The 27,454-nt window shown below is 40.4% G+C and overlaps 3 protein-coding genes across 6 annotated transcripts; all 3 read left to right on the top strand.

Annotated features, from left to right (window-relative positions):
* The first annotated feature begins 132 nt into the window (after window positions 1-132).
* Window positions 133-4,116, top strand: zdhhc16a (zinc finger DHHC-type palmitoyltransferase 16a). Of its 3 annotated transcripts, none has more exons than XM_034152107.1 (11): window positions 134-314; window positions 1,404-1,661; window positions 1,764-1,958; window positions 2,056-2,144; window positions 2,307-2,335; window positions 2,422-2,555; window positions 2,751-2,834; window positions 2,931-3,016; window positions 3,232-3,355; window positions 3,482-3,552; window positions 3,646-4,116. In XM_034152107.1, exons 2-11 carry the CDS (start codon window positions 1,428-1,430, stop codon window positions 3,746-3,748), a joined length of 1,149 nt encoding a protein of 382 aa, XP_034007998.1. In that variant the 5' UTR covers window positions 134-314; window positions 1,404-1,427; the 3' UTR covers window positions 3,749-4,116. The 3 variants fall into 3 exon arrangements, with proteins under 3 accessions (XP_034008000.1, XP_034007998.1, XP_034007999.1); XM_034152108.1 differs by lacking the exon at window positions 134-314 and adding an exon at window positions 625-918; XM_034152109.1 differs by lacking the exon at window positions 2,751-2,834 and having other exon boundaries at window positions 133-314.
* Window positions 4,117-5,803: 1,687 nt separating this feature from the next.
* ubtd1a (ubiquitin domain containing 1a) lies at window positions 5,804-13,338 on the top strand. 2 transcript variants are annotated; one of them, XM_034152101.1, is made up of 5 exons: window positions 5,804-6,118; window positions 6,667-6,753; window positions 11,193-11,438; window positions 11,944-12,129; window positions 12,302-13,338. In XM_034152101.1, the coding sequence occupies exons 1-5, from the start codon at window positions 6,067-6,069 to the stop codon at window positions 12,514-12,516; spliced, it is 786 nt and encodes a 261-aa protein (XP_034007992.1). In that variant the 5' UTR covers window positions 5,804-6,066; the 3' UTR covers window positions 12,517-13,338. The 2 variants fall into 2 exon arrangements, with proteins under 2 accessions (XP_034007992.1, XP_034007993.1); XM_034152102.1 differs by having other exon boundaries at window positions 5,805-6,118; window positions 11,211-11,438.
* Window positions 13,339-13,939: 601 nt separating this feature from the next.
* Window positions 13,940-27,439, top strand: rrp12 (ribosomal RNA processing 12 homolog). The gene is made up of 34 exons (XM_034152097.1): window positions 13,940-14,135; window positions 15,187-15,410; window positions 15,646-15,729; window positions 15,848-15,924; window positions 16,032-16,137; window positions 16,227-16,343; window positions 16,455-16,593; window positions 16,704-16,831; window positions 17,701-17,799; window positions 17,880-17,971; window positions 18,080-18,191; window positions 18,311-18,411; window positions 18,498-18,612; window positions 18,692-18,834; window positions 21,885-22,006; window positions 22,087-22,151; window positions 22,236-22,398; window positions 22,485-22,639; window positions 22,854-22,921; window positions 23,027-23,120; window positions 23,217-23,375; window positions 23,488-23,568; window positions 23,658-23,763; window positions 23,865-23,972; window positions 24,065-24,222; window positions 24,309-24,400; window positions 24,995-25,150; window positions 25,252-25,424; window positions 25,513-25,623; window positions 25,709-25,755; window positions 25,863-25,941; window positions 26,063-26,130; window positions 26,224-26,306; window positions 26,399-27,439. Exons 1-34 carry the CDS (start codon window positions 13,997-13,999, stop codon window positions 26,505-26,507), a joined length of 3,873 nt encoding a protein of 1,290 aa, XP_034007988.1. The 5' UTR covers window positions 13,940-13,996; the 3' UTR covers window positions 26,508-27,439.
* The last annotated feature ends 15 nt before the right edge of the window (window positions 27,440-27,454 follow it).

Here is a 27,454-nt window from a genome sequence, read left to right as displayed (position 1 = left end):
CAAGTTAGGTTTGTTCGGGTTTAGAGCTAGAGGCATATGGTTGTACGAAATGCAAAAACAGAACTGGACATTGTTGAAGAAACTCTCCATATCTGAATGCCATTTCCTGACTCAGACTACCATGATGCCTTTCGATGTGATTCTTGCGCAGGCGCAGTTGCTCTGGATCAGGATTGAGATTTGTTAACTGTCACAGAAGGTGCCTGGTCCTGCTCTTCTTTGCTAATATGTGCCAATAATTCAATTTTTGCTTCCCTTTTGGAAAATGTCGACGGGTGGGACGGTTTCGGCAGGATTTTTGCCATCATAGAACAGTGAGTATTCTCTCTAAAAATATGCAATGTTATTAAATATCAAAACGCAGCACACAGCGTCGGGTACGCAAAGGAAAACATTGTGACATCCAGACAAAAGGGATTTGGGAGGCTTAGGTTCGCGTTGACAGCAATGTTTATTATGGACACATGATCATATGTTATCGCTTTCCAGTGACGATAGTTTAGCTAGTAATCTTGCAATGGCATTATAATAAACATTGGCACATAGCATTGCCGGATGGTGTCTAGCTGAATTTCTGCTGCTGAGTAAAGTCAACTGTACTTCAGCCCACTACCCCTGCCACCCCACCTCAGGTGACTGCTGCACCTACTCCACCAAACCCATACTCCACCCCGGCTGGAATGCAGCAAAGCAACTAGGCTTTTTGCATTTTTAGCCGCCAGCCCTTTTCATTGTTTCTTGTATGGTTACCTCTATATTTCTATTTTATTCACAAGCGAATGCTCTGGCTTGTTCCTCCAGCAGCTTGACCGTTAATTTGATGAGGTTAAAGTGTCAGGGGTCAAAGACAGATGTGCCGAGTGTTGAAAACAACTTAACTAAAGAAGGAAAGTTCTCTGGTCGAAGGTTCAGGCATTGGTAAGTTGGATACATAGAGGTGAAACTACTTCAATAATCTATTAACGTTTTGTGTTAATCACTTGTTAAACTTTTAGTTGGATTTTTAAAGTTCTATTACAGGTAATATCTTGGTATGGTATTGTTTATCAAACAAATAAAAAAACTGTCACCTTGGCTCTAAGACATTGCAAGAGATAATTTTCACTTTTTACATAGTATAGAAGACCAAACCATTAAATGGATAACACGAGAAAATATAAAGCAGTTAATGCAATAGTAAATGCAACCTTTCGTTCTTTATCTCCTTTAGTTAGGACCCCAGTCAAATAACACAGATCCTACACTACGCTAGTTGAAATCACTTTTCATTTCCATTTAGTTATTTCTTGATATATTATGCAATTAGTGTAACAATTTATTGAAATACATTTAATCATATTTGACTCATTTGAACTAAATCTGTTTATTTGATTGTTTATTTGTTTTCTTTATTTTATTTGCAGGTGCGTGCATATTGCAGATGCAGAATGCGGTGGTGTCCCAGCTCATCGTTCCACCTGCTGCGGTGTGTGCGGTTACGGACCTGTACCAAGAGAAGAAGAAACACGCTGCCACTGTGGATTAGGGAAATATGGGCTTACATCAGACTGCTGGTGCAGTCATTTTACTTTAACTCCCTCACAGACTCAGATGTGGTTTTCGACTCAGTCTTTGAGCCAGTGTTTTGGACTGTGGATTATATTACACGCTGGTTTGGCACGGTGAGTGTGTGTTTGTCTGTGTGCTTTCATTTAGTTTTGAGGAGTTTTTAAGTTTTTCTCTGAAGAAAGTTTCTGTGGGTGTCCCCTGTCTTTGTCCTACAGGTGTTTGTATTTCTCGTGGTGGTTCTGACCAGCTCCATCTTGGTGATAGCCTACCTGTTCGTCCTACCTATGGTCTTCCGCACATACTCCACAGCATGGATTACCTGGCACGTTTGCTATGGACATTGGAACCTGGTCATGATTGTTTTTAATTACTACAAAGCCACCATGACTCTCCCTGGGCACCCTCCCACAGTAAGATATTCACTTTTCTACATAACCACATGTAGCTCTACTAATCTGTGCTTGATGCTTAAATTAGTTATGCAACAACATGTCTTCTTTCAATTAGGTAAAAAATGATCGTCCATTTGTGTCAGTCTGCAAAAAATGCATCATTCCCAAACCAGCAAGAACCCATCACTGTGGTATCTGTAACCGGTGAGTCGATGTCTTTGTATTTCCTTAATTAATGCATGGTTTGTATATCTCATTTGGATCATGTTTTTTTACCACCATAGCTGTATTTAGATATTTTCACATATTTAGGAAAACTATTGTCTATATAAGTTTCAGACTAAATATCTTCTTTTTCCTTTGTAGATGCATTCTGCGAATGGACCATCATTGTCGTATCCTTTGTGCTAACATTATCTCAAATGTTTTTTGTTATTTGATAACAAATAAATGGTGGTTTTCCTTAATGTCACCATGTCAGCCTGGTTGAATAACTGTGTGGGCCATTTAAACCACCGTTACTTCTTCAACTTCTGCCTCTTCATGACCATGGGCTGTGCTTTTTGTAGCATCAGTGGCAGAAACCTCTTCCTGGATGCATACAATGCTATTGAGGTAAGATGCCCACACTCACATTGTTGGCCTGATCGGGGTTTTGCCCTGGCAATCATTGTTAGTTATTCGGTATAGGTCTGGTGCTTTTCCTCCATGCCTGGTGTCTTTCTCTGCGGGGCTTTACTGTTCCTTACTGACACTGCCTTGTTTATGTCTTTAACACTTTGGCTTTGTGTATGCGGGCTGTTCCATTAGCGCTTTAAACATACGGATGTGGAAAAGCCGGGGGTACCAGTGACAGGGATGGGAGTTCTCATAGGGCTCCTCCCACCTGGCCAGGTAGAGTCTCAAAGTGCACATAGAACAATTATAAATAAGTTTATGTATTATTATTTTGTAATTATCTAATATGTCCCCTTTTGCATTTTTCTCAAGACCAACTATCAGACAGCTGCACCTCCGTACACCTTTAAGGATAAGATGATTAATAAGAGCATCATCTATATGTGGGTGCTGACCAGGTAAAATATGCATTTCATTTTGCCACTTGCCATACAAAGGACAATGCTCTCTAGTACACAAGTTCATAATACTAACAACTTCAAATCAAGCACTGTGTATGCAGTTCACACTGAAAGAAATACAGTGTAAACAGTCAGTAGTTTATATTGTGACGTGGAAGTTGTCTAGTATTATCTTGGCAGAGGATCAAATTAAACGTTTCTTCTTATTTTAGCACTGTTTCCGTGGCACTGGGAGCTCTGACCTGTTGGCATGCAGTCCTCATATCCAGAGGAGAGACCAGCATTGAAAGACACCTTAATCACAGAGAAAAAGAACGGATGGAAAAACGAGGACGGGTCAGCATGTTAAATATCTTCTATATGAAAAACATTTAATTTGGGCGATCTTTTTTACATGATAGTCAAAAGTAAATTATTTGTCTTGTAAATGTTCTCTTTCTTTTTTCTAAACTGCTCTGCCAGGTTTACAAAAACCCTTTTGACTATGGAAGGCTAAATAACTGGAAAGTGTTCTTTGGCGTGCAGAAGAGAAGGTGCGTCCCCCTGATAATGAATCTCATGCAGCATCAATCATCAACGTTACCTTGCACTGCTTGTAACCTGTTCTGCTTTATCTTTGTCTGCAGTCACTGGCTCACACGTGTTCTCCTTCCCTCTGGACACACCCCAATTGGGGATGGTCTGACATGGGAGGCCTTCCCAGTCAAAAAGGACGTAATACCTGTATGACAGACTCTAATCAGGTATCCATGGAGTCTATTTTCAGCCGTTTTTGCTGTGTACAACCCACTCTGGTTTTCTGGCTGGTTGGCTTAAAGGATCCTTGCAGGGTGGCTTCACACAGCTGAAGAAATTGGATAATGTTAACCTCCAATACCTCAAAACGTACAGTGGCATTGCTCATGGTTGGACGGTGTACATTTTTCTACAAGTAAAAGGGCAAGGTATCATGGATGGTTTATTCTCTACTGGGTTTTAAAAACGGGTCTTTCTTGACTCTTAAGTGTTGTAAATACTGCAGAACCAAGAAAATGTATTATTTATCTGTATTTTGTACCTGTTCAGTTAATAAATCTTTATAAAGTGCTTTACTTAAACAATGTGTCACATTGAATATTCAGATATTACTTAAGATGGACATTGCATTTTATAACACATACATAAATTGCATGTAAAAAATAACTGGTAAATAACGGTAACATGTTTTTTTTGCTGAAGAGCAAACAAGCTACAGCTCAGGAGTTATGTCACACTGTTGCTTACGCAGACAGACCCAGAAACATGCTGCTGGTAGAGAGGGATTTTTGAGATGCAGATTTGTTGTGTGGATTCATATGAATGTTAGATCAGAAAACAAGCAGTAAGGATGCACACAGATGAAAACATAAGAATAGAGGAGACGTGAAAATGTTCCCCTGCTAATTGAGCAACATCCGGCTGGCATTAAAATGATTCCAAGAAAATGTATTTTATATAATATTTAGCATGTTATGCATTTGATAAGAAGGCAATCAAGCAAATGAATGGTGAGCGTGTCAGCTACAGGGTGGTGCAACAAAAAGAGAGGGCAGATAAAGGGAGAAAAGATTAAGGGAGGGTAACAGATTTGAGCCGGTTTGCAACCCTCTTCACGCTGCCACCACTCATCACATCCCCCACTCTGTCTGAAACAGACTTCACACACACACACACACACACACACACACACACACACACACACACACACACACACACACACACACACACACACACACACACACACACACACACACACACACACACACACACACACAGAGCTGTCAGTATTCACTCCTCCAGCAGATGTCAGTGTTCATCATGACAAGGTTGGACAAAAAGTGTACAGTGTGTTTCCAGGATAAAGATAATTGGCAGTAATAAAAAAAAAAAACATGTTTTTAGACGTTTTCTATAATACGGAAACATTAGCTTTTATTTGTGATAATCAAACGGAATACTGTTCATTTATTTTGAACTGTACCTGCATGGAGTTACATGGTTGTGATTGCATGGACACTCAGTGTGACAATGACATGCTATTATGAATGCTTCGTATGGATTTATAATGGCCATCCCAAGGTTTGGCTAAGCATAATTGATATGGTGCAAAAACATCCATCAAATTCTTTATTATCATATGTACAAAAGATACATTGCAGTCACAGGCTCCCCAACAGTGCAACATGCAATTAAGACATAGAAAGAAATATAGAATTCAAGTATTGTAACTAAACAGTTTAATTGACACGATGGTACCATTAAAGTTGCAGGAATATGTAAACTATTTGTAAGATAGACTAAGCTAAAACAGAATGTAGAATTAAAGACTGTCAGTAGTGCATTTTGTAATAGTATACACTGTTCTGGATTGTATACAGATATGTGCTGTGAACATAAGAAATGATTGCATATTCCTGATTTTATTTAATTAAAAAAAGGCAAAAGTGTATTCTGTCTGTAAAGAAAAGTAGCTTAACACTGACAATCATACCAGGATAAATACTCCCACCTTGCATTTCAGAATAAAAGCCCTGACAATAGGTTTCTTTACAAACATGTATTGCTCAAAAACTCCTAACATTTAATTAAAAAAAATGTATTATCACCAAATGTATCGTAGTCACAGTTTTTATTTTTTCAAAACATTTTTTCCAATTATCTTCCTTTGCTATTCTGAAGGGGTAATTTCCCAGTTTCCGGTTTTATTTTGATGAGCTCGGAACTCAGAGCTAAAGAAGGATAACATAATTCGTTTAAACTGCGCATGTGTGTTGACTGGAGGATTTATTCTAGATCAGTGCCAACGGATTGTGCGGGTGATCTGCATTCATTTTTTCCCGGGGATAAAACGGAAATTGATGGCTGGTTTCGTTGTTTTTTATTGTTCAGGAAGCTGTTGATATTGTCCTGAGGCTCTGAAGGGCCTGACTGGTCCCCAGCCCGTCAGCTGCCTCAGTCTGCTGTCAAACGGCTGCATCTCCTGCTGATCGTCGCGTCAGGCTGATAACTTCACTTGGAAGCAAGTTTGGATGTGGCAAGCAAACTGCAGACGAATGCATAATTTAGCAGACTGGATTTCCGGTAGGCAAAATTATTCACATATTTATAAATAAAAAAAAACTGACATAGCAAAACGCATGGGGTTACGCAGCCTACAAAATAACTCCCATCGCATCGCAATAGCCTACATGCTAAATTACAAACAGGGTAAATCAATTGTAATAGAAGCCTACATCAAATCAAATCAAATCAAATCAGGTTTTATTTATATAGCACATTTAAAAGCGATTTTTGGTCGAGCCAAAGTGCTGTACATGTAATAAAAACACATTACTACAACCACATAACATTATGTGAATGGAAATTGAGGGCAACAGCGACATTAGGTTCAGGCTCGTGCTCCCTGTCAGCTGGCAGTACACGTGACGTAAACATCGCAGGTTGTCTGACCTCGTAACAGGAACAAGGAGTGCTGAGCTGTCATTATTCCCCGATAAATGATGCTCTATATATAGGCACTTAATTCTAAATTATTATTATGAACTGCTTTTTATCGCCCTTAATCACATTTTCAAAGCATTTACAGGAAATGTAGATACTATGATATTTGTTCTTGCTGTTTATTGTAGGGACGGTGATGGGGGGCTGTGTGGGCAGGAGTAGGATGGATGGACAAGGGAGTGCCCGAAGCTCGACAAGAAGCAAAAAACGTGGAGGTAAGAAGCTGGAACACATTGGACTCCAGCCTGTCAGTTTCATAAACAGGCCTAACTTCATATTTGTGTGAATGCATAAGAAACACAAAGTTATTTTAGTAGATGATATTATGAAACCAGAAGCTGTGAATAAGAGTGTTGTTAGAAGTGAGATAAAAGGTTGTGATAATGTGAGTTTAAGAGAGCCTGCAAATATTCTTATAAAGGACCAGCATGATTAAATTAAATTAGATTATTTGTTTATTTAGGGGCATTGCTTCTTTGATGATGTATTGAAATGCAAGTTACACAGCAGACTTTTTTGATACACCAGACACACATAATAATATCAGTCACTTTGTCAGAAACAGCCAAATGCTGCAATCTTTATGAGAATATGTATCATTAACAATTCATGTATTTGTGATAAAATGCAGGTTGGGGGTTGGATTCCCAACTACACCCATGTTGCATTGACATCTTCATCAGTCTGAGAGCTTACTGTCTCAGGTGTTAAATATTTCAAAGTTTGACCTACTTAGTGCATGATTTGCTTTGATTTGACCTGCTGAAAAATATATGTACATGCGCTCTCAGATCATGTTCAAAGACTTGTATATTTGTGAGATGCAACCACAGTAGGCTTCAGTAATGAACTGCCTGGCTTTTTGATAATGAAGATAAACCATCACATGTTGAGCCCACGACAGTATGCTAGCTTCACCTTCAGACTTTAACAGACTGACAGGGTTTATTGTTTTTTTAATAGGTTTAGCATGTTGCTTTGGGTATTTCTATCCTCTAAATAGAGCTGATAGGATTAGGCCTGTTGTGTAAAGAAGCTACCTTCTGGCTAGGACACTCAACTTTCCCTCTTTCCATGAACTGATCCTGGGATATTTTGAGGTTGCATGTTGTTGGGAGGGATATAAGTGAAAGGTAGTGTGGACATTAAGTAATTGGGCAGTTGTATCAACAGAAAGCGGAGCTCTTATTTAGAATTTGCTCATTGTGGCAAAGCAGGTTGTTGTCTCTTCAGTTGATCTGCAATCAGCTGGTTCCTCAGGTTGGCGTCTTAAAGGCATTAATGCAGACTTTTATCTGACTCACATCAAAGCTCAGAGTAAGATCAGCCATGGGAGTACCAAACTCCAGGGAATACAACTACTATCACACTCCAAACACACCCTTTAGGATTATGCTGAAAAGTAAGTATAGACTTTTGTGTGGCCTGAAAGAAATGCCATCATGTTTTCATGTTAGCGCTGTGTTTACACTGTACATTGCCATGATTTCTCCCAGAAGGTTTTGTGTACTGTATGTTGAGATCAAGATTGTATGCACTGTCGATACTTTTGTTTTTGCATTGATGTTTTTAGGGTAACAGGCAATGTTTGCTGTTGATGAAAAATGAACATAAGGCAAAACAAATTTAAAAAAAAAAGAGAAAGAGGTCATAACAATTTAATTAATAAACTCCAAATTGCTGCCTCTGACTGAAATGCATGCTTTCACAAAGAGGTACGTGGATGACTTTGGGAAATGTGAGAATTAGTTTCACCTTGGGAGGGTTGCAGTGCTGATGTTTAGGAGAACACTTTGAAACTAAAAAACTTATTTGACCAACTATTTGGATTGTCAATCCTTTGTTAAAGTACTATGTCTTGCTGTTTTATATTAAAATTGTAATTATTGCCGTTGGGTTTTTGACATTTAAAACCTCACCATGGCCTTTTTAAACTGGGATAAACATTTTTCACCTTTTTTCCTTTTTTAGACACATTTTTACTTGTTAAAGGTGGGGTAGGTAATTTTGGAGAAACCAGCGCGAGTGCGCTAGAATTTGAAAATACACAACCGGAAAAAATCTGCGACTTCCTTACAGAGCCCCTCCTCCAACACACACGAACGCGCACATGACCAATGAGGGCACGAGATAAGTTTGTGCACAGATGGAAGGCTGACAGGCAGGTAGGCCATCCGGTTATTTTAGCCGGGCCGGCTAAAATGATTGGTCGTGCTTTTTACAGTATTACGGCTTCCACAGATGACATTTTTTTATGGATTTTTTGTCAAAGCACTTAAGATATTCATTGTTATCGATGTTAAAGGTGGGGTAGGTAATTTCGGAGAAACCAGCTCGAGTGCGCTGGAATTTGAAAATACACAACCGGAGAATAGCTGCCACTTCCTTACAGAGCCCCTCCTCCAACACACACGAGCGTGCACATGACCAATGAGGGCACGAGATAAGTTTGTGCACAGATGGAAGGCTGACAGGCAGGTAGGCCATCCAGTTATTTTAGCCGGGCCGGCTAAAATGATTGGTCATGCTTTTTACAGTACTATGGCTTCCACAGATGACATCTTTTAATGGATTTTTTGTCAAAGCACTTAAGATATTCATTGCTATCACGATGTTAAGAGCATTCCATGGAATATAACAAAAAGTGTATCTCGAGCCGGTTTCTCAAACTTACCTACCCCACCTTTAAGAGCATTCCATGGAATATAACAAAAAGTGTATCTCGAGCCGGTTTCTCAAACTTACCTACCCTACCTTTAAAGGTGGGGTAGGTAAGTAACATCCCGATAGCAATGAATATCTTAAGTGCTTTGACAAAAAATCCATTAAAAAATGTCATCTGTGGAAGCCGTAGTACTGTAAAAAGCACGACCAATCATTTTAATCAAATCAAATCAAATCAAATCAGATTTGATTTTAGCCGGATTTGATTTTAGCCGGCCCGGCTAAAATAACTGGATGGCCTACCTGCCTGTCAGCCTTCCACCTGTGCACAAACTTATCTCGTGCCCTCATTGGTCATGTGCGCGTTCGTGTGTGTTGGAGGAGAGGCTATGTAAGGAAGTGGCAGATTTTCTCCGGTTGTGTATTTTCAAATTCTACGCACTCGAGCTGGTTTCTCCGAAATTACCTACCCCACCTTTAAGGTTAAAAATATACCGACACATACATTTATTATAAAAACAATTCTACATTTCATCACAACTTACAATATGAATATTATAACTAGTATTATTAGTAATTATTAAAAAACAAAAACAATGCCTGTTTTGGTATATTTTAGTTTAGTTTGTATATTTCCATCCGTCACAAATGTTTAAACTCGAAGAAAACACACCCAGCTTAAATTCCAGGTAGCTAGGCTTACAGCTGTCAAAGCTTTCTGTCACTGTACACTAACAGTCATGTTTACTTACTTCCTTGCAAGGAGGGTGGTAAAACATTCTTCAAATAATGCAGGTTGTCATCCCTAATTACACATCCCTCTCATATGTCTTGTTTCGTGTGTTATGTGCTATGGGGTCATGACTTAAAAATATCCCAATAACCCTCTGAGCTAAAAGACTGTAGACCAAAACCCATGTTAATGCAATTATGTAATATTAATAACATGGGATCAGATGAATATAGAGTATAATCTCTACAGCAGTTTATTTTTTTTCTTGTAATTATAGCTTTAAACTGAGAAAAAAGGTCATCTCTAAAGGTCATGGGGTCCCTTTTACCTTCATATGGTGGCCTGCATTGTTAATGACAGAAAAATAATTTAAATCGGTGCATATTAGATGATGGGAATGGCCCCTCATGTCTAACTTAATTGACAAATGAAGACTTGTATTCTTGTTATGCAACATTTTGCATTAGAACATATATTTGGCCTACTGTAGTTTGCAGAAGTTATGAAATCATGATTGATTTGTAGAAGCTTTGTTTTTATCCGTGTGCTTGTTGTTTACGACTTAGGTTTGAGTCTTTTTGCGTGCTTTCATTGGCCAGAGAGTGCTCATCTCTCCAACCAATGCCTTATGGGATGGGTACAGATAAATCCTGTTATGTAGAACCTGATTACTGCCTATAATCCACTGACGTGTGCTTGTCAATGTGAGTGCATGGCAGTGCACATGCACATTTTCGTTACCAGCCACTGCAGTAATCCACAACACTATAAATAATCCCTTTTTTCTTTGAATTAAATGTACTTTCTTGGTATGCTGGTACACTGGATGTAACATATATGACAGCATGGACCAAACACTAAAGATCTGTCAATGAAGGATTCCTTATCTGACCTCAATGGTATGAAGATGACCAATAACACAATAAAGTTATAGAACATTCAAAACATGTAGCATCGATAATTTATCTTATTATATTGAGAAATGTTTGTTCTTCTCATAATGACTAGTGTTTATTTTTCAGTAATGATGCTCTTTAGATAGAGATAGATCATGTGAAATGTTTTTTGGTGATTTACATTTGTGCCGAAAGATATAGCTCATTTTAGTAATTGTTTTAAATTCAAACAATGTTCTTTACACTCACTCTTGCCTGAGGTGATGGTAAAGAGATCAGACATTTTTCCTGGCACCTTTTAAAAACTAAAGTGTCCAGCAGAGCATGGCCTTGATGATAATGGGGTGCTATCTCAAATCAGTCCTGTATTTTCTTTCAGGACGCAATGAGCCCCTTAAGAAGGAGCGTCCAAAGTGGAAGTGTGAGTACCCGATGACAGAGGGCCAGCTGAGGAGTAAGAGGGATGAGTTTTGGGACACGGCTCCTGCCTTTGATGGACGGAAAGAGATCTGGGACGCACTCAGAGCAGCAGCCCTGGCTGCAGAGGGCAATGACCTGGAGCTAGCACAGGCTATAGTAGATGGAGCCTGCATCACTCTGCCACACGGTATGAAACCACTCACACATACACACATGGCCTTTCAGATGTAGAAACGTTCTTTATGCAGCTATCAATTGTAATAAGCCGTACATGTCCTGGAACCTCCAGCGCGGATGCATAAACTTACTGTAATAATTCTCAAAATGTCAAAGGATAATTTCCTGAATCCCATGCATCAGTTGTTCAGAGATTACTGCTGTAATAGTTACATAATGGTCCCAGTGCTGCGTGACCACTCTGCATGGATTGGTGCACAAAAAGCCATGGCTGAGAGTTAAATGGAAAAAAACATTTATCTGCTAACACTCAAGAGTGTTTGTGCTTTTATGCTTTTAGTTCAAGGACATTTGTATTATTTATGTAGAAGTGATGTAAGTAAATATATTGTCAATGTCATGGCAACCTACGTCCTGTGCATTATTGAAGTAGAAAAGGGTATCAGTCTAAAATTAGTTGATGTTACTTGTAGAAATATTTTGGTGGTTTATGTTGTCCATTTATCCTTCAACAGGCTCTCTTACAGAAAGTTACGATGAACTGGGAAACCGCTACCAGCTCCCAGCCTACACCTTAGCCCCACCTGCCAACCTCATCTCTGAAACGTCCAGTGAGTGCCAAGTCTCTGACTCCTCACAAAAACAAGCTCAACCCGCTCCGTGCAGAGAAGAGTTCCAGCTGCGGGTGCGATTGTCATCAGGTAAGACATCCTGAGTATGACCTATAATTAAATATATATTATGATCTTTAAATATACAGAACTACATGCTATGCTTGCATGCATGTGACATTTCATCACATCTTAGACTAGAGACTGATTTATAATTCATAGCCTTGATGTCAACCCTGTTTATACCTTGTGGTATCCTTAGGACAGGATGTGCGTCTGACAGCCAGCTTGGCCGACTCCATCGCTGAGCTCAAGAAACAATTGGAAGTAGAGGAAGATATCGCCGTGACCCGCCAGAGGTGGTTCTTCTCTGGGAAGCTCCTGATTGACAAGACTCGCCTTCAAGACGCCAAGATCCAGAAGGACTTTGTGGTCCAAGTGATCGTCAATATGGACCCTCCAGCCATAGCTAACTGAGGACTCAGAGTGAGTCAGTGGGCTACAATGAAAAGCAATTAATAAAGGAAGTGCCAGAGAGGGGGGGCAGGAATAGGAGTAGCGATTTGAATAATTTTCCAGTTGGCACTGCTGTGGAATTTTGTGTACATTTTTATACAAGAAATTATTGCTTTTATATTGCTCCTTTTTGTATTTATTTCCTTTTTCCAAATGAAGTAAGAATATTGAAAAGCACTGAAACACTTTAGATTAAAAGTAGTGTCCTAGGATGCTCTGTCTGTCTGTCTGTCTGTCTGTCTGTCTGTCTGTCTGTCTGTCTGTCTGTCTGTCTGCCTGTCTGCCTGTCTGCCTGTCTGTCTGTGTCTCACTGTCTGTCTCTCTGTTCGTGTGGACATCAACTCAGTTCTATTGTTTACATGGTCCCCCCTCTTGTCAGGTGTGTTTGTAATTTTGCTTAAACTGAATACTGTTCAACTGGGGCCAGGGTCCAAATGAGGGAAATACAATCCCCTTCTTCTTTTCTATATTTAAAGATTTCTGTCATGCCATTTGAGAAGTAGAGTAAGGGTGGCAGAACATTTTGGACAAACCGAAACATGTAAATATCAGTTTCCATATGTGTTGTTTGGTCATGTTACAATGTGCACACTTTATTTTCATACACAACTGTATATTTTTATTAAAGACACCGAATGTATGAAGGCACCTTTCTAAAAGGTAATACGAGATGGCCAGGTTTGTTTTTTATTTCATCCCTCCAAACTAAATACTGACGTTTTATGTAAAATAGGATGCTCACTGTACTTGAATAACTTATCAATAAATATTGTGAATTTAAAATCATTCTCTGCTTTCATGATTATTAAGTCGTCACAACTTATCCTAGAGCATTGGTTCCCAACTACACAGGTAGATCTGGGGCATCACATTAATATTTTCCTTTTTCTATGCATGCTGGTTACTAACATCTGTAAATCCTTCAAATGACAATATAAGAAGAAAATCTGGTCAAACTGTTCAAACCTCATGATCACAACAAGGCCATACATTTTGATGTGAAGAAGTGTAGAAATTGATCTGTGTATGGGGTCACACGTTAAATTCACACATTTTATATGTGGAAAGATAAACATAAGTCTTATTGCGTTATTGTGTTGGTGTCAATCCCTTTATTTTAATGACAAGGACATTATACACAAAGTGATGTGATGGGGAAAAGCAACAAAAAAGTCAGTCAGAGGAAGAGCAAAAAATAGAAAGACAAGAGACATTAAAAAAGGACTGAGATATGGATGTAAAAATATGGTGGCCTTTTTGTTTATTATAATACATTTGACTTGAAATTGTGTGTGCTGTTTAGGTAATGTATAACTAAACGGCGCCATCTATTGGCTAAACAACTGCATGTCCAGGCCAGACACGTGACGTCACTTGGTAAGCGACGGCGTCAGCTGCAGTGCAGACAGTTGGGGTAACGTGATTATTTTCAACCCCGAAAATGGTCAAATCAGGGAAACTTCGATCTGGGACGGGGACTAAACTAAAACGATGGAAGAAGGGACACAGCAGCGACTCAAACCCGGAGACGAGTCGCTTCCGACAAGCTGCAAAAAGCCGCTTCTTCAGCCGACCCTCCGGTAAGCCTCCCGTTAACATTACACGTGGGTCCGTGGCTACTGCTAACTTTAGCTCGCGTCAGCCATTTAACTTGTAGCTAGCTTTACATAAAATGCCATTAAGTGTTCATCATCAACCTCAAAATAGTTGACAATTGAGAACCTATCTAAATATCTTTCTGTCTTTTTCCTTTGATTATTTTGTAATAACACTCAGTTAAGTGTTTGGTTATTCATGATAACAACTGCTGTGTGTTTGAGACACATGTTTAACTGTCGATAGACAGATCAATATTAATATTGCTGATGTCATACAGGCAGCACCTACAAAATGACAGTATTGACAATAAAAGTGAAGATAAATTGTTAATAATTGGCCAGTGACGTACAGTTTTACCATGGGTTACTTTTTTGTATTTCTGCATTTATTTACAGTATACAACAACTAATATGTGTATCTAATTCTGTTGCATTTTAACAGTCTTTATGATAGACTTAATTTTTAGCATTATTATTCTTATTACTTTATTTATTTGTATTGTAGAATCCCTGTAGTAACAATTTATGTCATAGTTATATGAGCAAAATGCACATGATTTTACATGATTTCTATTTTTCATATATGTTTTCTGTTTTTTATATACTGTTAATGTATTAATGATTACTCTGAAGTTTGGACTTAAAGCTGTAACTTGAGGGAGTTTGTGTAGAAATTATAAAATTTTATTATACATAATGCCTAGATTCCTTGGTACAAACATTTTTTACCATCATATTTAATATCAATTTTTACAATTTGCTGTTAATGACTGCCAGAAGTAAAAAATAAGGTTTAAAGTCCACTGTGATTTAGGGGTTTATTGCCATCAGTCTAATCCTCAGCCAAATAAATGCATGATTCTTTGAATCAATGTTATTTACAAACCTCAAAATGTCTTGTTAAATATCGCTGTATGTGTATCATCATTCATCCTCATTGTCCTAAAATGTGGGGGCAAAATATATAAAAGCGTTGTGTATGTGGAAGTTGGCTTAATGTAATGGTATGTCTCTCCATCTTTTTACCCCACAGGAAGGAATGACCTAACAGTTGATGCTCTGAAGCTGCACAATGATCTGCAGGCTGGTCCGCTGGAGATTGGTAGCCGTAAGGATGCCCGCATGGAAGAGGAGCCAGATGAGGCGTTTTCAGATAGGACGTCAGGAACCTTCCTCAGCGGCCTGTCCGACTGCTCCAACCTGACCTTCAGGAAGGTGCAGCGCTACTGGGAGTCCAATTCAGCTGCTCACAAAGAGGTAGGTACTCCACTGATGGTACATTCACACACAACTCCATCAACAAATATCTTTATTAGGGTAACTTGTAATGAAAACTTGTTGTTTTGGTGCAGTGAAAAAGCCTTTTTACATTAGGAGGAAAAGCTAAAACATTGAGGGTAGCTTTGAAAATGTATTGATGACATTTGTAAGAGTTGATTTAATGGTACAAACACAATATTTTCAAGTGTATACTTACAGATTTTCCTTGCAGATCTGTGCGGTACTGGCAGCTGTTACAGAGGTGATCCGTAGTCAAGGAGGAAAGGAGACTGAAACAGAGTACTTTGCTGCTTTGGTGAGTGCTGCTTTAAAAGGAACATTTACAAAGACATAACCACTAACTGTATGTGTTGAAGGTTACAATAAACCTTGGTGTTGTATCTGAAAATGCAGCGTGTTTGTGCTTATGGTAGATGACCACTCTTGAGGTCGTGGATACGACAGAGTCTCAGGCTGCAGTGGCGTATCTCCTCAACCTCGTCATGAAACGGTAAAACTTTAACAACTTTTCTTGCCAAAACAAAACTCCCATTCACGTTAAGGCTAATGAGTTATGACTTGAAATGATTTTCATCTGATTGGTGTTTCGTTCTTCAGGGTTCCGGCTCCAGTACTCATGTCTAAGTTCTCTGACACCACCAAGGCTCTGATGGACGTCATGTCCAAACAGGCCACGTCTGAGTCTGCCTCTGCGCTCAGATGGGTGAGTACATTTCTTTCTATTTATTTTTTTATATTGTTCGATGATGAAAACTGCAGCATAGATTGAGTTTGTCATTACTGCATTTCTAGATCCTGTCATGCCTGGCCACTTTGCTGAGGAAGCAGGATGTATCTGTCTGGACTTACCCGTCTACTCTTCAGGCTTACCACGGACTGCTCAGCTTCACAGTGCACAGCAAGCCTAAGGTCTGTCTCACAAGCCTGCTACTAAACACCTCATAAGTATTGAAAAGTGAATAAGAAGCTAAAAATGTACAATTATTTTACATTTCATTTTCTGTCCATTGTGGCTCCCAGGTCCGTAAAGCTGCACAGCAAGGAGTCTGCTCCATTCTCAGAGGTAGCGACTTCCTGTTTAGAGATAATGCCCCGACCCATCACCCTGCAGCAGGAACCACAGCCAAGTTCTGCATGAAAGAAATGGAACAGGCAGGAGGTAAGACAAACATAATTTGTTTTCTTATTGTGGGATATTAAATAGTTTAAAATATGCTTTTGAAAATTGTCCTGTATATTGTAGTTTAAGTATGTTTCTTACCCCTCCAGGCAGCAAAGAGGACACCACCACTCTTCATGTGCTGGGTCTTCTGAAGGAGTTGATGGGGACCTTTCCTCTGGGAGCGGTCAAGTCCTGTTGTGAGACTTTGCTGCGAGTGATGACACTCAGCCATGTGGTGAGAGCTCAAAAACATGCATAGGTTGTTGTTCTTATCATGGATACAAAAAAGTAGTGTCTAATGGCGCAGTTCCACTACAGCACGGAGCTCGCTTTAAGCGTGCCGTGTCGTGCCGTGCCCGTTTTTGGTTGCGCTTCCACTAGGCCTAGTTCCGGCCCGGGGCCACTTTTCACGTCTTTTCTGGCCCGAGAAAATTGTGGTTCTATCGAGGCCAACAAACAGGGCTGAGTCGGGCTGAGTATGCTAAACTAGAGAGAGGAGCGCTGGCAAGGGGGCTACAACTACAACAAGATGGACATATTTGACCGTGATTTAATTGTAATACACGTTTCAAAATGATGCCGAAGTAACAACATACTGATACCGGTTAGTAAAAACCATGAATTAATGCTTTGTCAAGTCTGCAGACAGACGGCAGGCGAAAAACCTTTTAAAATACGTGTTTTTCTAGATGGAGATTGGCTAAGCTAACGCAGTATATGCTCCGACCGTCCACACTCACAACAACGGCCTATACAGACATAAATAAAGCAGCGACTGTATTCACCATGACACAGGCAGTCTGTGGTTTGTACTTGTTTAACTTTTGTCGAGTTTCTGAACATATATAAGGAGCTGTGAGCTCTGAGTGCTAACAGCTAACGGCTGTGTTGTGTTTCTGGAGTTCTCATTGAAGATGACGTCACGGCTCCGCCTACAGTGCGTTACTATAGTAACTACCCCAGTTCCTAAACTGTAATGGAAGCGCAGCATGAAGTGAGTCGGCCCTGTTAAGGCCAAGCCGTACCGAGCCGTACCGAGCGTGGCCGAGGCCGACCGTGTAGTGGAAATGTGCCATAACATGGCTGCTATTCTTCTGTCCATAGCTGGTGACCGCGAGTGCCATGCAGTCCTTTCATAGGCTATTCAGCGGGAAGCCGAATGCTGCAACCCTCTCACCAGAACTCAACGCACAGATCATCACGGTGAGAGAATAAAACAAACATGGTAAATGAATAACACAAAATGTGGTTTTGAAAGCTAATATGCCATTTCCCATCGCCAGGCTCTGTACGACTACCTGCCCAGTGAGAACGACCTGCAGCCGCTGCTGGCCTGGCTCGCTGTCATGGAGAAAGCACATGTTCACTTGGCAGGGTAATACAGTGTTTTCTCATAGTAGCATCACGTTTTCTTGTTGTTGTAATTGTGTGTTTTCCAGTCAGATTGGAAAGATAGATCAACAGTTTGTGTGTCTTTGTGTAGTTTGCAGAGCTCTTTGAGTTTGGGTCACCTCCCTCGCCTCTTCTCTGCTGCCATGTCCTGCCTGCTGTCGCCTCATACACAGGTGGCTTCTGCAGCAACCAATACACTAAAGGTAAAGACATTATCCATCCACATTGAGTAACTCAAGTTGACAAATCAGTTGTTGCTTTTCCTTTATTTAACAGTGTATGCAGGGGCCATATTTGATGACATTATGTTTATATGTTTCAGACTTTGCTGACTGAATGTGTAGCCCCTCACATGGAGGAAATGGGCATGATCACTGCCACAGCCTCTGCAGGGAACCCCTCCTATGTCTGCAAAATGTTTCGGTAAGCACCCTGGTCTCAATCTTTCCACTTCTCTATTCAGAGACTTCATGTGAATGCTTACCATGATAATTGTATCTGTTTCTCAGCATCGTAGAGGAAGGCTTGTCCTATCGCTACCATGCCTCCTGGCCATTTGTGCTGCAGATCCTGGGTTGCTTCTATCGGTCTACAGGCAAACGTGCTCACCCCATCATGACCAAGGTAAAGCCACTTACATTTGTACATTACTGTGAGTGAGAGGTAGAGCTTTGCCTGAATGTTTGTGTTATGTGCCGGACAGTCCCTGCAGTCTCTAGCAGACCTGCGCTCCACTCCTCATTTCCCCTTCATCGGAGAGTTGGACCTGGCTGTAGGAGGCGCTGTAGCGAGCATGGGGCCTGAAGTGGTGCTGGGCGCTGTTCCTCTCAACATCACCGGCTTTGAGTAAGTGTGATTAATGATTTCTTTCTTTATTTTTTCCAATGTTTTTTTTTTTTATTATTGAAGAACAGGCACAATCATACAGGGTCACAATTGAGACAATGATCTTCATCCATTTTTAGAACAAACCAACACCCCCCACCACCCCCCCACCCATCTCCTCCCCTTCCACCCCACCTTGAAAAGTTTAATAAAAAAAATTAAACATTGATTCCACGTTCAAATATAAAAAATAAAAACAGTGACAAAAAATAATATTAACAACAATAAGTAAATAATATGGCAAGTAAAAACGGATCAGTAAGTACAAATATAAATAAGAAGATGTATAAAAACATTAAAAGATAAATAATTTCCCGCTATCAGGTCGGGAGTGTTTGGAGGTTGTTGAAATAATCTATCAAGCATTGCCATTTCTTATAAAAACTGTCTACAGAGCCTCTAAGAGTATATTTTACCTTCTCAAGTTTCAGAAAGAATACCTGGGGCCTCATTTATAAAGGGATATACGCTCAAAAAATGGCGTACGCAATGTTTGCGATTTATAAAATTCTAACTTGACGGGAAAATTTGCGGTCCTGCACGCAAACTCTAACCCATGCGTACGCACTAAGCACACAAACGGGAGAGACGAGAAACTGCGACACCGTTGGCAGAAGGAAGAATGGAGAGAAATATGTGGAAATAATACCATAAATAAAATGTTACCTCTCATTTATCAAATATGAAGAATTCATTTTCAAACATTGATTAAACCAATCTTAAAATGATTAAACAAACGCCTGTTTGAGACTCCTCAGTGCACACAAAAACAACTTGGAGAAATAAATAAATACGGATATGTTATTTAAAACCACCTCGAATATGTTGTGTTAATGTTATGAAATGTTTTCTCATAAATGATGCGGTAAGCAGGAGGACAGAATTACGTCTAAACTGACGCCGTTTTGCATTTCTATAGGTTGTATAGATACGAGCATGGTTTTATATACTATCACGTTTAATCGTGTTTTATGCCGTTTGCCAAGACTTGATAAGTCGCTCGTAAAACACATGAGGTATGGAAACTAAGAACACCATATGTGGTAAATTGTACAGCTAATATAACACAACACATTAGTTGTATTTCCTTTAACTGGCGGATTATGGATATATAGTTGCTGATCGACAGCTGGAACACAAACCACCAAATACAACAAAATAATTCAGATCCAGTCGTCATGACTCCACTCCGGAGGGATTCCCCGATCATTTCTTAGTTTCTCATCAAGGGGGTGTCTCCTGTCCCCGGTACAAACACACTGCCTGAGGAAGGTTATGTGTATTTTTTTTGTCATTAACTTTTTTCGCACCACTTATTTATTTATTTTGGTGACGATCCGACCTCCATGCTGCTACTCTGGTTCAAACTGCATCCACCAAACAATATGATTTATCTCGACCTCCCCAAAATAACCAAAATCTGACACGGTGTGAGAACGAGCTGTTTGGTCGTAATTTCCTGCGATCTTCTTCATGCAGTCAGTCAAAATGAATGAATGGGCGTTTCTTTGACTATTTATAGGCAAATATGGGCGTTACGAGTCGATTGTGATTTATAAAGGGAAACGGGCGTAGTAGGAAGTGCCGTACGCACTTCCCTCGCCGGTACGCAATGTTTTGTGAATCGGAAAATGTCGGAACATTTCTGTACCTATTTTTTTGCTTTGTATTACGTAAGCAACCTTCCCACGTCAATCCTACGCAAGGCGTTATAAATGAGGCCCCAGGCCTTTAAGCCAAATAGAGTAAGACGGGGGCTTAGGGGATTTCCAATCTACAGGGTTCGTAGGGGAAATCCTTGAAAATGCTTGAAATTTTATGGTGTTTTCAAGGTTTGAAAAGTGCTTGAATTTGGGATAAAGTGCTTGAAATTGTAAATGCTTTTTAGATTAAAAGAAAATAAAGAAGTCTGAGCGCGCTTAATTGCTTCGCTTTTACATAAAACAGCTCCGCTCCGGCCTGATGACAAGTACCTCCGGATTTGAGCTGTGAACGAGTACTTTTATCTGGTCAATTTTTGGCAGTAAGCTTCTAGCATTTACATGTAGAAAACCTAAAGCTTTACGAGAGCAGAAGTCAGGGAAACTCAGATCATTGTGACAAAGATTGACATCAGGGCACAGGTCAGAACTAGGGCTACATACAATAGAAGGTCCAAGATGAACATGCACATTGCCCGATATCATCAGTAGTAATACAATCGGAGCACGGCCAAGAGATAGCAGTGAGTCACAATGCCTTGTTTGTTTTGTGCGCACATTGACAGTGGAACGTAACGTAATCATCTTGTGTAGAGACCTCATAATCACGCATGATAGTAGTGGCGGTTCGCATTTGTTATGCGCAGGAGGGGGTAGGGAGGCGGCGAATAACGCAAGGAAAAAGCAGTACAGTTTGGGATTAGCCATTGTTAGTCCAGTGAAGGTAGGAAGCAGCACTCACCCAGAGGTCAACAGTTCTTGGTTGTTTATAGCATAAAGAACATCTGATTTAATGTGAGGTAGGGAAATAATCATTTGAGTATAAGTATGTGTATATAAATATGTAATTTACAACAGCTGTAAGATGCTTGAAAAGCTTGAAAATGCACCTTGAAAATGCTTGAAAAGTGCTTGAATTTGACTTTGGAAAAGGTGTAATAACCCTGAATCTAATACAATTCTGCGACGAGCTAACAGAGATGTATGGGAAGCGTGTGGGTTAGTGCGCTGGTGTTCGGATCAGGGGGTCACAGGTTCAAACCCCACTGCAGTCAGCATGTCGTTGTGTCCCTGGGCAAGACACTTCACCCCAAATTGCTCCTGTGGGGATTGCCCACATGTAATGTAATGTATACGCCACCACATCACCTTGTTTGGCAGTCAAAGTGAAAATGTTTTCTGGAACCCCAAACAATATAATGTAAGGGCAGGGCTTCAACTCAAGATTAATGCATTTTTTTTAAGGAAACACTGTGGGGCAATGTTCCTGTCATTAAAGTGGTTCAACGGACTGTTGCTTTTTGTCACCAGGGATGACTTGGAGTTCCCACGCAGTTGGCTGATCCCGGTCATACGGGATCACGTGAAGAACACTCACCTCGCTTTCTTCTCTTCTTATTTCCTCCCTCTGGCTTCCACACTCAAGCAGAGAGGTAAACACGTGTGTGAGGCTCAACTTTAGGCTAGAGGGAATATGATGGCTAGGTATTAACTTGATAACTTTGTTTTGTAGCTGATGAATTGGAGCAACCAGGACATAAACTTGAGGCCAAAGTCTACGGGACATTACAGACGCAGGTAGCTCTACACGGACATAACTTTGATGGATTCACAGTCAAGAGTTTTTTTTTAAAAAGTGCATGTCTGTATGCTGTCTTTCAGATTTGGACCATGCTTCCTGGTTTCTGTACATGTCCTGTAGACCTGCTGGTTTCGTTCAAAGGCTTAGCCCGCACACTCGGCATGATTATAAACGAGCGACCGGACCTGAGGCTCACAGTGTGCCAGGCTCTACGCACTGTCGTCAACAAGAGCTGCTCCACCGGTAGGAAGACACTCATGTTTACAGAGAGAGACAACGCATACAGGCGACTTTCTCTTGAATCAAATCTTTCTACTTTATTTCTGTAGAGGAAGAAAAGGCTGAAGTGGGCCGCTTCTCCAAGAACTTCCTGCCAATCCTTTTCAACGTGTACGGCCAGCAGCCGGCAGCTGGAGAGTCCTCCACCTACAGGATGGCCGTACTAGACACCATCAAGATCTACCTAACTGTCACTGAAACAGAGGTCAGTTCAGTTTGTTCACATGTGGTGCAGTGACAACGCACTTGATGTTTGTTAACTTCATTTATGTTTAACTATGAACTTACTAAACACAGCATTCTGAAAAAACATTGCTAGTTTTCTTTCATAAAGAACTGATGATTTGTATTGTCTGTCTTTACTGTGATGGGCCATATTTATTGTGCTGGTGTATCACTAATCAAACGCTCATCCTCAGCTGGTCGGCACATTCCTGCAAAAAGCCACAGACAAACTGAGCAGCTCGGACACCACAGAGTTCACACGGTAGGACATAAATACAGATAAATTGCTGTAGAATTATGTTTGCCTCAGTTTATTATGTAATTGAATTATGAGTACAACTTTCTATTGAACCTCTCTCTCTCTCAGGCTGTCAATGATGGACCTTGTGGTGGCCATGGCTCCCGCTGTAGATGTGGCCACCATGACTAAAACCTTTGAGCTGATTAGGCCATATTTGGAGGTAAGGGTATACAGAGTGTGCTTAATCGCTTTCCAGTTTTTAATTAAAGCTAAATTAATTAATTTCTTTGTGTCTCTTGTTACGTTTGTTTTCTAGTCCAAAGAGGCAGGCATGCAGAAGAAGGCATACCGTGTGCTGGAGGAGATGTGTGGAGGAGAGAGAGAGGAGTGCAGATCCTTTGTCGTTGCCAATCTGGAAACACTCAAAGTGGTCCTGCTCGACACTCTGAAGAAGGCCTCATCGCCGGCCAAAAGGGTGAGCCTGCTGTGTAGAGAGAAATGAAATCAAACCAACTCTAGGTGTCATTGATTTTTTTTTTAATGTTTTATTATACTTTCTAATTGTATCTTTTATTTGTGTTGCTCAGCCACGACTCAAGTGTCTGATCCACATTGTGAAGGGGCTCACTGAAGAACACAAAGACTTTATCCCAGCCCTTCTGCCAGAGGTAAAAACACAAATATAAATAAACACATTGATACTGATATTATCTGACATACTGTTATTTATAAATTGAATGTGTTTGCTCTCTGTCAGGTGATTATATGCACCAAGGAGGTGTCTGCTGGAGCGCGTAAGAATGCCTACACTCTGCTGGTGGAAATAGGAAAAGCATTTGTCCGCTTCTGTGGGAACACAAAAGGTAACACATCTGTCTTCCTTCAGTTTTGTACATGTGGACGCAAGTTACTCACAAAGACAATTTTGTTTAAAATACTAATGGAGTATGTGGCTCTTATCCAGATGCCTTGGAGGAGTATTTGATGCTGGTGTACGCAGGACTCACAGGCTCCGTCACCATGATCACCTGCACAGTGTTGGCTCTAACTCGACTGATGTTTGAATATAAAGGTAGGTCTGCAGACTTTCACTCATTTCCTGTTGGTGTTTTTGAATACTGTGATTTGTGATCTGCATTCAGTCTGTTTTTCTTTCTTCCCCAGACGCTATAGACACGAACACCAGGGAGCAGCTGCTGCACAACATCTGTCTGCTGCTCACCTCTCGTACCAGGGAGATAGTCAAAGCCGCCTTAGGCTTCATCAAGGTCATCCTCTTCATCATGGACCCCAAGACGCTCGCATCACATGCCTCTGTCATGGTAGGCATTGTCCCTGTTGATACTCATTTCTACTGTAAGAGACAGCTGTGCCCTGATTTAATACAGATGTCACTCCCTGTGTTCAGATGGAGGGAGTTGGGAACATCAAAGACGATGTGAGGAGGCACTTCAGAACCAAACTGAAGAACATCTTCACCAAGTTCATCAGGAAGTTTGGGTAAGTGCTTGTTTATAAGCCTCAGCTGGGCCCTTTCAATTGCCTGAAGAAGATGAGATGGTCTGTAATAATGCACGTCAAAAAATGTCCAATTCAGCTTATATTTTCCTTTTGGTTTTTCCTCAATTGTTTAGAATGTCTGGCTTGCTAATTCCTACAGTTTATGTGGCCCTCTTACAGCAGTGCCATTCATTACCATTACTTAACAAAAAAAGAAGGGAAATGATTGTATTTGTCCTTTTTATAATGTGTTGTTTTTGATTGGGAACTGATGTTTGATCATCTGAGATGCATTTTTGTTTCTTTTTAGCTTTTAAAAATGTTTCTTTGTCTGCTAGCATGTTTTTTTTTGACTGATTTAAAGCCATGGCCAGTAAAAATATTTAAGATGCAAGCATATTAATAATATGCACATATTCATAAAAGGGCATAGCTTTTTTTTTAATAATGGCACCAGTTATGACACTGCACTGGTTGTCTTTACGGCACCAGACGTCTCCTCTGGGAAACACAACTACATCACTTCTTTATGATACAGTATGATGTAATGTACGTATTTTTCTGCATGTGTCTGATCCTCTGCTGTTTTTCCAGTTTCGAGCTAGTGAAGAGCATGCTGCCTGCAGAACACCACAAGGTGCTTGCAAACATCCGCAAGGCTGAAGCTCGCACCAAGAGGCAGAAGCAGGTGGCGGAGCAGAACGATGATTCTGAGAGCGAAGATGAGAACCCTAAAACAAAGGGCCAAAGGTACACTGCTGTTTTCCCAAACAAAGCCCTGGATAACCTCGTATATTTTCCCCTTTCCTCAACAAAAATAAATCAACAACCTTTTGCCCTCCACTCTCTAGTATTGAGGACATCCTTGCAGAGTCGGACAGTGATATGTCAGAAGATGAAGGAAAGGCTCGTAAAGCTCAGAAGAAAGGAGGCAAACCGCAGAAAGCACGGGCCTGGCTCAAAGAAGGAGAGGAAGATGACCCGCTTAACTTCCTGGATCCTACGGTTTCCCAGAGAGTGCTAGGTGACATACTGTGTTTGCATTTTGACTTTTCGAAGAGGAGAATATCCTGTCATGGTATTTCTTTTAACATGTTTTTGTATTATTTTAGCCACCAACCCAAAACTGAAAAAGAGTGCCAAGGTTGAGCATGGTTTCAAGGTGACATCAGACGGACGGCTGATCATCAGAGAGGATGAAGAGGACGATGGAAAAGATGACGGTAAGAGGAGTTCTTTAATTAATCTAACCATCTTGTACATTGCTTTTTGTCTGAACAAATGACAATGATCAATCCGTGTTTACAGATAAGGGAGAGATGAAGGATATCTTAGAAGAGGCTGGAGTCAAAAGTGTGAGTACTTTTGTATACATGCGACACAGAAATGTTGTAGTGCTGTTGTTACTGTAGAGATATTTTTACTGCTGTTATAACTATTTTTTGTTTTGAATCACCTTCAGAAAAAGATACAGAAAAGGAAGTTCAGAGATGACAACATGGACGAGGACATGGACGTTGCGCCACAGCTTAAATACAAAGGTAGGACTGGTGCCGAACATCCTCAGAGATAAAACTGCTTGAGCATTAAGGGGATTGCAATAAGCCTAGGTGCTGGATTGGCAGCATGAGACTAAGCAGCACATCTTTCTTTTCTTCTCAGCTGGGGGTTCAGGTATCCACAGACCCCTGAGAGGAAGTGAAGACACTGGGGCAGAGTACAAGTCAAAGGTGAGTACGACAGCTTTCAGAAAGGCACTGCAGGAGTTTCTGGTTTAGAAATGATCATTCTGAATGGCTCTTCTTTTCTTCTCCATCTCTCAGAAAGGAAAAGGAGACGTAAAGAAAACAGGGAAGCATGATCCTTACGCTTACATCCCTCTGAAGAAGTCCCAGCTCAATCGCAGGTAACTCAATTCACTCATCTACATTCTCATAAGGAATTCATTTGTATAAAAATATCCGATGCTTACATATTTTATTCTTTGTGTATTCACAGGAAGCGTGCCAAACTACAGGGCCAGTTCAAGGGCATGGTGAGAGGAGCCCAGAAGGGGGCGATGTCTGGAAAGAAAATGCAGAAGAACAAGAACAAGAGGAAAGCCTGAAGAGCATCCTTTTATTACTCAATGGACTCTTAATGTGTTGGGTGTGATGGTGTGTTCATAAACATACTAAAATGCAGATATACACCGTTATGTGCGTGTCTGTCGGTGTGCCATTCAGACAGACTCATTGAAGGTGAATCAGTTTGTTTTTAAACTGTTCCTTCTCTCAAAGCTCACAAAATGCTCGGACGTCCTTTAGCTTTAAGGGCTTTTGGCTTAAAATTACTCAACTGTAATCTGTTTTATGCATCAGTTATACTCCCTATTTCCTTAAAAATACATGTATTTATGTGTAAACATTAATATGGAGATAGACAATAAGACTGGTTTGTGAAGTTTAATATCTGTCTTGTGTTATTTTGTCACTTGAGGGCGCTATAGACAGCGAAAGACTGTTAATGAATACATTTTAAGCTGATTTAAAAATACAAAACATTTTTTTTATACTGAGAAGATGAGACAATATTTCCCTTTTTAATTTCTCCATATTATAAACCCAGTTATCTCCAGCCCATTGTTAGTTTATCCACGTGACAGTGTGCCTTCAGTGCAGCCCCTTAAAGACATGGAGAGAGAAGCTGTTGTTGTGCAGGGTCAGTGAACATACCATTAGCCTCGTGTGATTCATTTCCCCAGATGGATTGCAGCAACAATGATTCATAGCAACCTCCTAATCGCACTCTTTTGTGTCTGAGCTCAGTGTGTCAGTCAGCGTCTCGGAGGAGGGAAGCAGATGTCCACGACTCAGTCAGGACATTCTCAGAGCGGTTAAGTGTGTATTAACGTAGACTTTTGATTGTCTTACTACACAGTAACCCATAATGACAAGATGATAACATGTTTTTAGACATTTGGTATGAATAAGAATTATGTCAGTGCAGTGATGTTACAGAAATGACCTTCAATAAACCTAAAAGCAATGAAAAATATTAGTATTTAGTTTCAAT

Source organism: Trematomus bernacchii, unplaced genomic scaffold (genome assembly GCF_902827165.1).
Source record: "Trematomus bernacchii unplaced genomic scaffold, fTreBer1.1, whole genome shotgun sequence".
Classification (NCBI taxonomy): domain Eukaryota; kingdom Metazoa; phylum Chordata; class Actinopteri; order Perciformes; family Nototheniidae; genus Trematomus; species Trematomus bernacchii.
Note: the sequence above shows the minus strand (reverse complement) of the source record. Positions and strands in the feature narration are given on the sequence as shown.